Source organism: Heliangelus exortis, chromosome Z (assembly GCF_036169615.1).
Source record: "Heliangelus exortis chromosome Z, bHelExo1.hap1, whole genome shotgun sequence".
In the NCBI taxonomy this organism is placed as follows: Eukaryota; Metazoa; Chordata; class Aves; order Apodiformes; family Trochilidae; genus Heliangelus; species Heliangelus exortis.
The window spans coordinates 18,541,363-18,554,666 of record NC_092454.1 but is presented as its reverse complement, the minus strand read 5'-3'; the positions used below and the strand labels follow the sequence as shown (position 1 = coordinate 18,554,666).

Below are 13,304 nucleotides of genomic sequence, written 5' to 3'. Positions count from 1 at the left end.
GCACATGGAAGTACAACCACGACCCAAAGCACTAGGAGAACTCACGCCTCCCAGAGCTCTCCCCTAGTGTGTTTCCCAGTGACCTCGAAAGTATTTCTGTGTGGCAGCAGGTGTATTTATGAAAGTTCACTAGGTTTCGAGTTAAAATGCTAGGAGCTGCAGGCACATTAGGGTTAGTAGTTTCAAGTGGAAGATGCAACGCCTTCAGCTGGCTGTATTCAAACGCTGCCGCGACTGATTTCACGGTCTCCCTGCCCGCTTTGCTCTGTACCCTCCCCCAGCGAGCGGAGCGGTGAGCAGCCCCGCTCTGGAACCCGCGGTCCAACGACTGCACTGCAGCCGCCTCTCCCGTAGCGAAGCCGTCGTGGGAAGCCAGGCGTTCCTTTTAGGTTCCGTTACGGATTTTGTTTTGGAGACGGCGGGCGGGGGCGTGGCCGGGACACGGGTGCGGTGGCCCTGGGAGCGCCCCCGCAGCTCAAATGGGCGCCGCCGGGGCCGGCAGCGGAGCGGGATGAGCCGCCGTGCCATGGTGACGGCGGGGAGGGGGCAGCAGGGTGGCTCCCCGGGGCGGCGGGGCGGCGGTGGCTCCCGCGGCTGCTGCCCGCAGCGCCCGACACGGTGTCGGCGTCCGAGTATGGGCGCGGCGGCGGCGGCGGGGGAGAGTCGGCAGGACCTGCAGGCTTTCCGCGACTACGGGGAAAGCTGGTACCTCTCTCGCAAGGGGCTGGAGAGCCGGTTCCATCCGCAGGAGCCGCTCGCCCGGCAGCCGCAGGTGGGGGCAGCGGAGTCGGCAGGACCGGGCGGTGGGTAGCCCGGTGTGCCGGCCCCGCCTGACCCCTGCTCCCGGTGCCGCAGGTGACGGCTGAGGCGCGGTGCAAGCTGGTCAGCTGGCTCATCCCCGTGCACCGGCACTTCGGCCTCTCCTTCGAGGCGCTCTGCCTCGCTGTCAACACCCTCGACCGCTTCCTTGCCACCACCCCTGTGGCCTCTGACTGCTTCCAACTCCTGGGGGTGACGGCGCTGCTCATCGCCGGCAAGCAGGTAAGGTGGCCCCGGAGCCCGGCTGCCCCGCGCTGGGGTCTCGGCAGCCCTCCTCGGCCACCCGAGCGGTTCTGGCGCCAGATGAGCCCCAGCCGGGCCGGGCTCCGCGCTGCTCCCCTTTCTGCAGCATCCACAGCCCCTGTCCTTCCTCGCAGGTGGAAGTGCAGCCCCCCAGCGTGAAGGAGCTCCTCGCCCTCTGCTGTGGCGCCTTCACCCGCGAGCAGCTCCGCAACCTGGAGTGCCTCGTCCTGTACCGCCTGAGCTTCGACCTGGCGGCACCCACCGTCAGCTTCTTCCTGGATCACTTCAGCCAGGTGCGGCTGGAGGCGCGGGGGTTCGACGCGGGAGAGGCTGCGGATGCCCGGAGCCTGGCGAGGGGGGTTGCGGAACTCAGCTTGGCCGACTACTCCTTCATCAAATACGCTCCCTCCCTCCTGGCCGCCAGCAGCCTGGGGCTGGCGGACCGGATGCTGGGCCACCGCTGCCCCCTGGACCTGCGGGTCTGTGGCTACCCGGAGGGGGTCCTGCTGCACTGCATGGAGCAGTTGCAGCTCCTGGTGTCTCTGAACGGACAGTCCCTGCCTCTCCTCTTGCCCCCGGACGTGGCCCAGAAGTGCTCCTGGCTGAGGAGCGGCTGCTGGCCGCGCGGTGACACCGGCGGCATCAACAACAGCCTGCACCTCTGGCAACCACGGTGTTTGCCTGGGTCCGGAGATGAGCTGGCTCCGCGCTAGCTCCTCGTCTGCGCTCCTTAGAGTTGACGCGGAGTCTAATCAACTAAGTGTTAGTGTCGTTGAAGTCTCAAAAAATAGATCATGTTATGCACATGATGTTAGTACTGTACGTCATTGCACATTGTCCCGTTGCTGGATTTTATTGTTGTTGTTTTGGTATTTTATTTTTTTTTTTAATCCAGCGTGTAAATAATATACAGAATCCTATGTACCGGATTATTTATTTGCAGGATGGTCCTTAAATCAAACGGTGGAAAGACCAAACAAACATTGAATAAAAACTTTTCTACTTGTTTATTTGTGCTCGTTTATTTGCTGACAGTGTGTGTACACAGCTGGGAGTGGAAGCACAGGGACACTGAACAAGTTTACTGCTAGTTAACGCCAGGTCTCCCTCCCTCCAGCAATGATACCCTATGGTGTTAATCCCCATTTCAAACTGACACGTTCAGGATTAGTAATGGCTCGGGAAAAATAAATAAACCAGACGCACTAACCTAAATGTAGGAAACCAAAATACAAATTAATGAAACAGCTATCTGGTATTTTTCCAGCAAGCCTATAATGCAGGTGCAGACTCCTAAGATGGGAAGAATTCAAGGGAAGAAATCACTCAGAGTGTAAAAATAGTGTTTTCTTCGCTTCATTGCCTTCGTATCTGTGCACAGAAGTGACCTTAAAAGAGGACATACACATCTGAATTTACCCCCAGGGGAGCTCGCTCTTCAAAGCAGGGAGACAGCGAACTGCACGCCGATCCGAGCAAGCCGAGCAAAACTTGACCAAACTACAAACGCATCACCAGAGGCTTAGGGACAGCCAACCAGCCCCCTCGGTGATTTCAGCCGGGCTCGGCGCGGCAGCGGTGGGCACCCTGTCCAGATGCGGGGTCAGTAAAATCAAGAAGATGTCGCGGCATTCCTGTCTACACCTTATACTTTCGACGCTGACGGCTCGTAAATATAATTTTAAAAAACATCCCAGATCGCCAGCTGCCGCCCAGCTGCTGCCAGGCAGAGACCTGGGGGCGGGAGTCCAAACCCACGGAGGTGCTGGTGGGGGGCCAGCGGGGCCGGCAGCGTCTCTCCTCGGTTTTCCCTCCAGGGCAGCCCACTCGCCCCGCCCCGGCTCCGCGGGCGCGGGGAAGAGCTCCGCGGGCGCGGGAGCCGCCGGCGCGGCCCGGTGAGGTGGCGGGAGGTTTCCGCGCGTCGGCGGAGTGAAGGCGGGACGGCAGCCGCCAGCATGGTCCCGGCCTCGGTCCCGGTCCTCCTGCCCGCGGGGCGGTGCCGAGCGGGGCGCGTGGCGGAGGGCGCCCGCCGGACCCGGGGTGGGGACCAGTACCGCGGCGGCAACATGGAGCAGGGCAGCCGCCGACGGGCCTTCGGCAGCAGCATCTGCCCCAATAGAGTTCAGGATGCGCCTGCCCGTCTCGCCAAGAAGGCGGTCCGGCCAGGCGGGGCCGGGACGGCGCGGACCAACACGTCCTCCCCGAACCTCCGAGAGCCCCCGTCCCGCACGCGCCGCAGCGGCGCCCCGCCGGCACCCGCTCTCGGTGAGTCTGTCCGCGGCGGAGACCCCTGAACCCCCGGCTGTGTCCCCTACCCCGTTTGTCCCACCGTGTTCCCCAGCCCTGCATTTCGGCCGGGACAGCCTCATCATGCCCTGCACCGTGTCCCCCCGGGCCCCCGCTCTGCTCAGCCACACACCCCCCAGCATCCTCCACTAAGGTCCCCAGCCCTGCCATCCCCTGGCTATGCTCCTAGAGGATGCCCTCCTGGCTTCCCACTTTCCCCCCTGGATGTACTCATATCTGGCCGGGCTTCTCACCACTGTCTCTCGCTGTCCCCAGCGCTCACCACCATCGACTGGCAGGATGTGGCAGCCTGTGCACCGATCCTTCCCACCACCCCGGCCGGCCCTGTGACCCTGCAGCAGGTAATGCCCTGGCTGGGGAAGGTTTGGATGCCCCTGGCATAGGGCACCCATGGGGGCCTCAGGCTTCCCACCTGTGGAACAGGCACAGGTGGAGGAAAACATCTTATCCCACACATTGGACAGGTTAGTGGCAAGGGCAGAGTAGAGAAGAGGTGTCCAGGGTTGCTGGGGTTTGAGGAAGGTGCTGAGCACAGGCATCTGTCGGTACGGGCAGCAGTATGGGCAGCAATGGGGAATTTGGGCAGCTCTGTTCACTGGCACTTTTCCTTTCTCCTAGAGTCCCTACTTCCAGGATGGACCAGAGTTTGATTGTCAAGAGTTCAGAGATGCTGTTGATGATTTTATAAATGGCAAGTAGATATTTTGCCTTACCTAGGCCAAACACACCTGCCTGTTCACATCAGTATTCATGCTGCATTCAAGCTCCTCTTTTTAACATTGTTTTGGTGGTTTTGGATGTCTTTTGACTTCACAGTCATCCTACTTCGGGACAGTCTGGAAGGCGGTGTGTCCTTGCATACTGCCTTAGAGGGACGTGGGCCTGTGCCAAGCTTCCCCTCATGGTAGGCAGAAATTTAATTCAAACAGGTTTAGGATGCATAGAGCTGCCTCAGCAGAGTAAAAGCATGTTGGAAAATACCAGAGGGATGCTCAGAACCAGGATGTTGTGCTGGGGTCAGAGTGAAGTGAGGATGTCAAAACCTGCTCTCTTAATGCCTGTGGCTATTCTCTCCAGATGCTTCCACCTCAATGCCACCACCACTAGACTGCACTGACTTTGATTTCTCACTTGGCGAAGAGGTGGACTTTGGGTCCTGCACCCTGCCGCTGGAGACCAGTGAGCTGGCACAGGTGCCCTCACAATACCTGCCTTCCCCTGAGCCATGCTGGAGGGACCTGGCAGACCAGCACCAGAAAGCACTGGGCAATGCCCTGGAGGCAAACAGCCAGGTAGGGATCCCCAAGATGTCCCCAAGGGCCTGCACTAGGTGTCCCTCTGGCACATCCCACTGAAGAGACTGTGACTCTGGTGTGCAGTCCCTGGGTGATGGGGCTGTCCTGGCCACCCTGTACCCACTTGTCTTTCATAGCTGCAGGAGACCCTCATGCAGAGGCAGGAAGAGCTGGTGACGCTGCAGCAGAGCAACATGGAGCTGAAGGAGCTAGCAAGCCAGGCCAGGCAGCTGGCCACCGTTCTCGATGTGAGTGCTGCCTCCTCACCTGGTCTGGCCTCTCCACAGCCCAGATGGCTCTTGGGAGGTGTGGGGTGGGACAGAGTGCGGGGCGAGGCTGAGCTGCGCGTGGTGGGATAGTGAGGGGTGGTGAGGAGGTGTAGGGTGGGGTGGGTTGGAGTGCTGTGGGACAGGGGTAGTCTGAGGTGAGGTTGGATGGGTTGAGGTGGTGTGCAGTGCGAGTAGGAGTAGGGCGGTCGGGGACAGGGTAGAACAGTTCAGGGCACGGTAGCGCGGGGCGAGGGTGGTGCGGGGGTGCGCGATGCGGCGCACACAGGTCACGGAAATCGCCTTTTCTCCTTCCTGCAGACACTGATGCTCCCGCAGTGCGCCGACGGGGCGACCCTTCCTCCTCCTCCTCCTCCTCTTCATCCTCCATCTCCTACTCCCTCTGTCCCCCCGTCCGAGAGCTGGGGTGGGCGCGGGCGGCCGGAGCGGCGTGAAGAGGTTGCAGGCGTGGATGCCATGCTGCAGGCGGTGTCGGACAAGTGCCGTGCTGCCCTGCGCAGCCTGAGAGGCAGCCCGGGGGGCAGCTCAGGGGGAAGCCCCACAGCCAAGCGCCTGCGGCCGGCCCCACGCCTGCACGGTGCCTTCCGCGGGCTGCGCACCGGCCGCTCCGCTCCGCGCCCGGGCGACGAGGGGCTGGAGGGGGACAGAAGCCTGCGGGCGGCCCTCGGAGAGGAGGGCGGCATCCGCACCATGGCTTTCCCACAGGGCAGCGCCTTCACCCTCCGCACTGCCGCCGGGGGGTACCGGTTCCGCTGGGTGCCGCGTTGAGACCCCGCCTCTCCCCCCCCGGCCACGCGTGTCCCAGGCTAGGCGGAGCGGGTCCCACCGCAGCGTGAAACTGTCATTCCCCGCCCAGCGGCACACTCCTCACCTTTTCCTCGGAAACGGGTAATCTGAGCCTTTCCCCCGCTGCTGGGGGCTGGAGAAGACAGGGGACGAGCGTGGGAGAGACGGCAGACCCGCAGCGAGGGCAGCGGGACCCGCGGGCACCGCCGCCGCAGCTGTCGCCAGGCTTTGCACAGAGTTTTTGTGGTTTTCGAGCAACTTGGCAACTCCCGCAGTAGTTTGCTAATGAATGTAGAGATTAAACTGGACATCTGCCTGGTTTTATCCCGAGATTTTGCTCACTTGAGCAGAAAAATGCGACTTACCAGATAGTGACTGCAGTTCGCTGGTGTGGAAAGGGACCAGCTGTCCACAGTGTTTTGGTCATGATACACCTTCACCATCATGGGGTTTTACATCCACAGGGTTTACAAATTGCACTTGTGTCTCTCATATGTGCAGCTGTTGTTGTGTATTTGCAGTTGGTGTGATAATTAAATAGTGCTTACAATTGCTATTTATTTCTACTGATTTAATCTAAATGCAGTGTTTTGTATCAGGTATGCATATTCGCTTTCATTAGAGCAAAGATAACAGGAAGCTGAGCATCTACACAGTTTACTTTGCCTGATGAGAAAAGAAGAAAATATAGAATAAATATAGAAAAATATAGAATAAAACATACTGCTGTAATATTCACTGGTATTATATCAAGTTAAGAGAAGTGTGAATGATGTTATTCTCAATGCATATGTTTCACTTGCATCCCCTGGTTTGAAAAACAGAACCTCTGACTGCACATGTGAAATGGTATCTGAAGTTTCTTTTTATATAGGACATAAGTGAACAAAAGCACTGTGCTCCATGCATGACTTTCCAGTTCTCAGGTTTTCCAGTGTTCTTGCATGGGTCTGTGCACATCAACAGCAATACAACTGTAACAGGCTTGAGGGACAGGTAAGGTGACAGTGCCATGTCATCATCTTGGTGGTAGGTTTCTTGAGGTAGCTGCAACTCTGCACATAGTGTTGTGTTTTTGGCAAGCAGAGACTGTTAGGAAGAAGAATGGTTCCTGTTGCCAGCATCACATGAAGTTATGTTGCTCTTAAGAGAACTACAAAGGTTCTCTGGCCCTTCAAGTCTGCGGGTCTGTGGCACTGATGTTTTGTAGCAGTGGAGGTACTGAAGCCCTGTCTGGGATGACCAGACCTCTGCCTTGGGACAGCTACATAGCTGTTCATACTTCAGGAGAATACCTTGATCAAAATGCTGGGTGGAAGCTCTAGTCCTGCAGGGTCCATGAGAGACAAAACCTGCCTGGCTGCACTGAATTCAGCAGGGAATAAACTGATAACATAAAGCAGCTTGTATAAATCTCTACAGTTCCTCTCCATGTGTTTTATGGAATTAAACACAAAACGTATAACGTGTATACGTATGACGTATAAGCACATTAATTCCTCAGAAATAAAGTGGCAAATGAAAACTATAAACTTCTTGTAGGTTGCAACAATCAGGTAATCACCCTGTTGGACTGTCACTAGTGTTCTTGCTACTACATGAAGACTTTTTAGAATTACAAATGCATATTCATCTGCTTTCTTTTACATTTAGTCTGCTATAGTTTCCACTGATTACTTTTTGTTATAGTGTTTTTATGTTAAAAGTATCTTCAATTAATTTTGAGTTGTGATCTAAAAGTAATAGCAAATGATCACAGATGTATTTTTAAAATTTATTTAATTTTAATCCCTGTTAATTGGAAAGGCTGAATATTGCCTAATCATACCAAGATGCTTCTCACTGACACTCAAAGGATCATCATCAGACTGGTAAGAGACAAGGTATTTCGGGAGTGGGGGAAGGGTTTAGTGTTCAGGTTTTGATAATAAGCACGTCAGTTCCATATAAGCCTTTTGCTGGGTGCACTTCTTTTTTATTGGATGAAGTATTAGGTGTTTATTAAGAAATTACATCAGATCTCAAGATACAGCTTGATTAAAAATAAATACTGAAAAAAGGAGCTATCTTTTAGTAAATACTGGAATCTTAAGGCAGTAATTTTTTGTCTCTTCAAGATGGCAGAGGCATAAGAGACCTGAATGGAAATATTTAGAAACGGCATACAGCTTTGGTATGACTTGCAAAAGCGCTTTTAATCAGTAATATTACCCATTTACTGGTCTAAAGGTAATTCCCAAGGTTGTGTTTCAGCATGGCATTTTCTTGTGGGAGTTCCCAAGGTTGTTTAATGGGTCATAAATAGAAAACTTGGTGTGTTCTTGAATATGGGCGACTCTCCACATGTTCATGATAGAAATGCCCTTGCTTTGGTACTAACTCAACTTGTCCATAAATCCAGACACACATTATTTGGTGGCATGCAGTCAGCCTGCCTACCATTTTTTGAAGCACAGGGATTCCTAAAACTCCCATTCAGATAAAGGTAACATCCGTGAGAAAGATGTAGCTGGTGCTCTTGTCAGTTTGCCACAGAACCTGGGTGGTGGCAGCAGTGCTGCAGCAGCCTAGATGCTTGGTAATCATGCAGAAACCAGGCTGTAACTCCTGTTGGTTTTGGCTCTTCTGTTAAGTGATTGAAGATTAATGTAATTTCAATGCCTTTTCTCCCCTTGTTTTCCTGGATATTCTTCTAAAGGAAAGTCTTCCTATGTCAAATTACAGGCAAAAGGCAAGCGTTTTGCAGTCAGTTATATGACAGCAGCAGCACTCTTTATCTTTTCTAAACACTCGACTTCATTTACATTCTGCATCGTACAGTCTTAGCAAACAACTAATCCTAATGAGGTCAAAAGAGCTTGCTTTGGCACAACTGTTTTATAAGTATATCAGAAAAACTCTTAAAGTATGCCTTGCTTCTAGCACCTGTTCAAACTCTGATAGCAAGTGACTATGTTCCATATTTACTTTATACTCTTCTATGAAAAAAGCAAAATTGGTGTCTTCAAGGTTCTTTATACATTATGATCACTTTTTGTAAAGTCTCTGTATTCTTGAGAAGGTAATTCAGTTACAATTAGCACTCACTTGTTAAAATTGGGTAGCTGGAGATTTTGAGGTTTATTCTCTTTTCACCCGGTTATTAAAAAGCCTGTGAAGGTATGTCCTAAACATCCTCCATGTAAGTCTCTGTTACAGGCTAACAGACACCAAGCGTGCAGAAAATGGTTACATTATGTGCTTTGATCTCTTGCATGGCACAGTTCTCAGGATTTCAGAGAGTGACTCCTGTATTAAATCTTGTATTTGTATTTGTGTAAAACTCACCTCAGCAGATTTACAGATTTACAGTTTAAAACAGTTTTAGGCAATGTACCAGGGTTCTCCCTGAATCCCTCTGGATGGACTTTCAGAACAAGGGGACACTGATGGCACCTAAACTCAATAGAGATCCTCCACACTCTGGAGGAATTGAAGGGAAATCTCAGCTCTTGTTGACTACCTTTGCAGCAATTTATGTAAGAACAGTTGAAAGTTTCTCTTCCCCTCTATGAATAGAAGAAATGTCCTCTCTTTCAAGCCTTTTTGTAGTGATGTGTGTAGCAATGTGAACAATCAATAGTTACTGTTTGGATATTTGTGGTGACAGCTGAATTGTCCCAGATATCAGCTGAGCTCCCATTTATGATAGTACTGAGGGAGAAGAGATGGAAATGTGCTCTGACCTAATGGTACTGCCATTCTTTTCAGCTATGCTGCCATAGCACACAGGGGCCACGGTGCCCTGCATGTGCAGACAGTAAAAGCCTGGAGGCCCCTGGATTCTAGAAAGACAGGAGTGATACAAAAGGGAGCATCTTATACCCTGGTTACAGTCAGAAAGCAGAGGCACAGAGGTGTAACAAGACTTGGCACAGATCACTGCACATATCTGTGTTGAACTAAGAGACAGGATTCAACTCTCCTGTGACCTGCTCATGTTGATTTTATAAACTTGTATGTTTTTTTCTCTGTGTCCTTAACTCATGATGCCTCTTGGAGTACTGTAACCAGTTCACATGGGAGCTAGGGGTAAAATAGGCGAATGTCTTGCACTGGGCTCTTTGTGTGAAAGGCATTTCTAATAAAACAGCTACAGATATATTTGTTTTTAAATGCTTTATATAATTTTTATTCTTGTTTAGTCTGATAGTCCCCAACATGGCTCAGTTTGTAAGTATGTTCATACTGTGTTCCTCTTGATTCTTTTGTTATAAGTTTTGGTGAAACTCAAGAGTCCCCTTTGTCTCAGTGAACTTTTGATTGGTTTCTGGAATCCAGAAATTCCAAATTATTTGCAGGACTGGAGACTCATGCTTCCTCTAACATGAGGTAAAGTGACTTGTATCTCCTGTAAAATGAGAGAAATTTGCATATTGTGGGTGTACAGAGATTATTTGACTTAATCTTCCTATACCCTGAATGTCAAGAGAGATTTTAGAAGCATAAAAATGTGGAAGAGCTGAAATACGATGAACATGTACAATGGAGTTAAATACGAACCACATATATTCAACATGTGAAGTTTTTAAAGCACTTAACTGTAAGAGTACATTCCTAGGATATCAATTAACCTATGTCATCTACAAATGGCACAACTAGACCATCGGTTTGCTGAAGTAGTGAGTGATATTACATGATTGCAACTAGTGAACTGTTTTCAAAGAGCATAGTACCCAGTGGAAACAAACAACTCAAAATACATTTTAATTGAAAATTTAGCTTATTGATTCAACTATATCAAGTATAGTCTGCCCCAATTCCCTGGATATTAGTTTTTTGAAGTGAAATCAGAGACTTGCTTCCATGGGAATCAGTATGGAGATGCAACAGAATTTCAGAAACTCACAGCTGATGGAGCCAAAACTATCAGCAACGATTTGACAGATACTTCTTAAGGTGTACATATGACTGCTGTTATCCAGGAAAGAATAGAGATCTTGCCCTGTCTGTAAGACCACCTGAGAGTAATAATTTACAACAGGTACCTGAAAGCTTGGATATGGTTACAGTTCATGATTATTCAAAGCCATAATTACTTTTTGCATAAATTAGTTTTACAATAACTTATAGCAGTTTGGTACTAGTAATGTAGTATTAAGTATCACGCTAACAATAGAAGTTGTTGGAGAAGCTTTTGCAAGGCATTTTGGCAGTTTGTTAATCCAGACTCCTGTTATTCCAGAATGAAATATTAGACAGGCACACAGTTGGTAGCTGGCAACAAATTCAGTAGTTCTGTCATTGCACTGCAGTTTACTCAAGGTAAACAAAACATACCTGTACATCGTGTGCAGGCCCCAGTGCCACCAGGGAATTCCAGAATGGTGGAAGCCTTAACTGGGAAAGTCTTTGTAGCAGTGGCTTATGGAACAGATTCTTAATGTGCACAGGAAAACAGAATACACACTGAAGACAGAAACTTAGCAGAAAGGGCTGGGATGGATGACCTAGCAGAACAGCTTTTGATCTGCCCACTGAACAGCAAAAAAGAGGCAATTACTCTAGTGTGCCGCTGATGAAATCATGAATTTTACTGGTTTATGGAAGGTAAATGTCAGATTAAAAGTGACCATCCTGAGAGGCAATAGTATGTTACACTGAAGATCATATAATTGATTACAATGCATTTATCCCTTTGTGTTTGTTTTCTTGGCTTTTTCCTCTCTGTTTTTAAATAAATAAAAATTTTTTACAAACCAGAAATTGACAGCTGACAAAAAATCCTTCCTGAGCCAGAGTTCCTCAGTCTAGTTATGCCTACTTGCCAACTAGACTCATAACTATTGCTAAATTTATGCTAGAAATGAAAGAAATATAACTAATGGGGAAGGTGTGGTACAAATGGATAAAACCCAGAAAAACATAGAAATAGTACTCAAACTTCCATTTTTTAGACTTTCTAGAAAATGCAGCAGCATACTTGTGACAACAGAATGCAGCAACATAAGGAACAGGGTCAGTTTTTTTTAAATTTTCTTGCTTGTTTGCATAAGAGATGTGATTTTCCTTAATGCTTGAGATATTGAGGTTTGTTTGAAGAGGAACAGTGGACAGTGATTTCCAGAGTTCAGTGCCTGCACGTTCACAACCACTTCTACTCTGCTGGTAAATATATAAATGAAATGGGAGATGTCTGATGAGCAGACTACCGTACTGAAACGTTAGGTCTAAAGCTTAAAGGCCAGCAAAAAAGAAGCATTTTTCTTCTATGTCCTTCGAAGAACATCTTAATTACCCATGCTCTGTACTGCTAAAATGAAGGTGTGTGGTCGCTGACAGAAGACTCCAGTTCCCTGGTCAACAGTATTTCATACTAGAGCTTAAACTATGGTTGCTTGTTGCAGTGTGCAATGACACGAAGAGAACAGCAAAGTTCCTTCACTTTCCTGATTCCTTCCTTCCCCATCCTGTTTCTGCTTTCCACTGCAGTTACAAACAGTCGAGGGTCAAGCTCCCTTTTACAGATGGGTATTTACTTCTACTGGCAGACACTTAGACAGGTCCCATGGTTTGCTCTTTACCACTGTGAGACCTCTAATCCACTGAGAAGAATCTAAGCACTGATACAACTGAGCAGGCAACAAGATTGTGGTCTGGGATACTAGAGAGAGAACACTGAAGAAATAGAGGAGGAAAAATGAAGATGTTCAGCAGCCTGGATGTGATGAATCATGCTTTTCCTGAAATGTGTTATTTCAGTCAATATTTAATCCTCTGATAACGTCGTGAAGCTTGCTATTGGTCTCCAGCTCTCAGCTCCAAACTATAGATTAATATTTTATCTCGATAAATTCTGAAGTCCAATGATGATGGCAATTTAGTACGAAAAGACGTTAAGGACAAGTAAGGCCTTAATAACCATGGGATTGAGAACCGGGCTACCAGCGGCCAGGGATGTACAGCAACAACGTATCAGCACCATCTACTGTCCGCAGGGACAAACTACACAGTTTCTACTTGTTAGTTTGGGAATATTTTTGAGCTACAAAAAATGATTCCTTTTTCTAGTAAGTGAAATAATCGAGCAATTGGCTGCATAGATTCCATAATGAGGAGCCATAAGAAATGAGGATAACCAAGATGACCTATTCATTTTACTTTGAAGATGTTAGAGATGCTGAAAGGACTTCAGAAGATATACCCTCAACTGTGAAGTTTTCTAAAACAAAACTCCTTTGTTTAAAATCCAGTTACAATTTCTAAGTGACAACAGAGCACATAATTTTTTAATAATTACCTATCACATAATTTCCAAAATACCAGGCAATTCAAGTGCTGAAGTGACTTTTAAGGATATCCTTGATGTTATGATACGTGCTTAACAATCCAACATATCCTTAACAAAACCAAAGTAATTCAGATTTCTCTGCTTATTTCAGGATTTGCTTTACTGACCTCATTTTATGGCTAATAGCAAACACAATATCTTGGCATGTTTTCTGCTTGCCAATTATTGTTTGGAGAAAGCTTTTACAGAAAAAAATCCAAATCTTTTATCATAACTAGTTTGTGGTGCATGTATGCA

The 13,304-nt window shown here is 49.0% G+C and overlaps 2 protein-coding genes across 2 annotated transcripts; both read left to right on the top strand.

The window, feature by feature from the left end:
* Positions 1-447: 447 nt before the first annotated feature.
* On the top strand, positions 448-2,072 carry CCNO (cyclin O). Its single transcript, XM_071730798.1, has 3 exons — positions 448-772; positions 856-1,041; positions 1,197-2,072. The coding sequence occupies exons 1-3, from the start codon at positions 512-514 to the stop codon at positions 1,773-1,775; spliced, it is 1,026 nt and encodes a 341-aa protein (XP_071586899.1). The 5' UTR covers positions 448-511; the 3' UTR covers positions 1,776-2,072.
* A 945-nt stretch (positions 2,073-3,017) lies between these two features.
* On the top strand, positions 3,018-5,719 carry MCIDAS (multiciliate differentiation and DNA synthesis associated cell cycle protein). Its single transcript, XM_071730733.1, has 6 exons — positions 3,018-3,327; positions 3,625-3,710; positions 3,988-4,060; positions 4,447-4,661; positions 4,802-4,912; positions 5,252-5,719. Exons 1-6 carry the CDS (start codon positions 3,018-3,020, stop codon positions 5,717-5,719), a joined length of 1,263 nt encoding a protein of 420 aa, XP_071586834.1.
* The last annotated feature ends 7,585 nt before the right edge of the window (positions 5,720-13,304 follow it).

What these genes read in the sequence shown, in the direction of transcription:
- CCNO (XM_071730798.1), top strand. Translation starts at nt 512, where the DNA reads ATGAGCCGCCGTGCCATGGTGACGGCGGGGAGGGGGCAGCAGGGTGGC. An exon ending in CGCTCGCCCGGCAGCCGCAG is followed by an intron (nt 773 to 855) that starts GTGGGGGCAGCG and finishes CCGGTGCCGCAG; the next exon opens with GTGACGGCTGAGGCGCGGTG. An exon ending in TGCTCATCGCCGGCAAGCAG is followed by an intron (nt 1,042 to 1,196) that starts GTAAGGTGGCCC and finishes CCTTCCTCGCAG; the next exon opens with GTGGAAGTGCAGCCCCCCAG.
- MCIDAS (XM_071730733.1), top strand. Translation starts at nt 3,018, where the DNA reads ATGGTCCCGGCCTCGGTCCCGGTCCTCCTGCCCGCGGGGCGGTGCCGA. An exon ending in CCCGCCGGCACCCGCTCTCG is followed by an intron (nt 3,328 to 3,624) that starts GTGAGTCTGTCC and finishes CGCTGTCCCCAG; the next exon opens with CGCTCACCACCATCGACTGG. An exon ending in GCCCTGTGACCCTGCAGCAG is followed by an intron (nt 3,711 to 3,987) that starts GTAATGCCCTGG and finishes CCTTTCTCCTAG; the next exon opens with AGTCCCTACTTCCAGGATGG.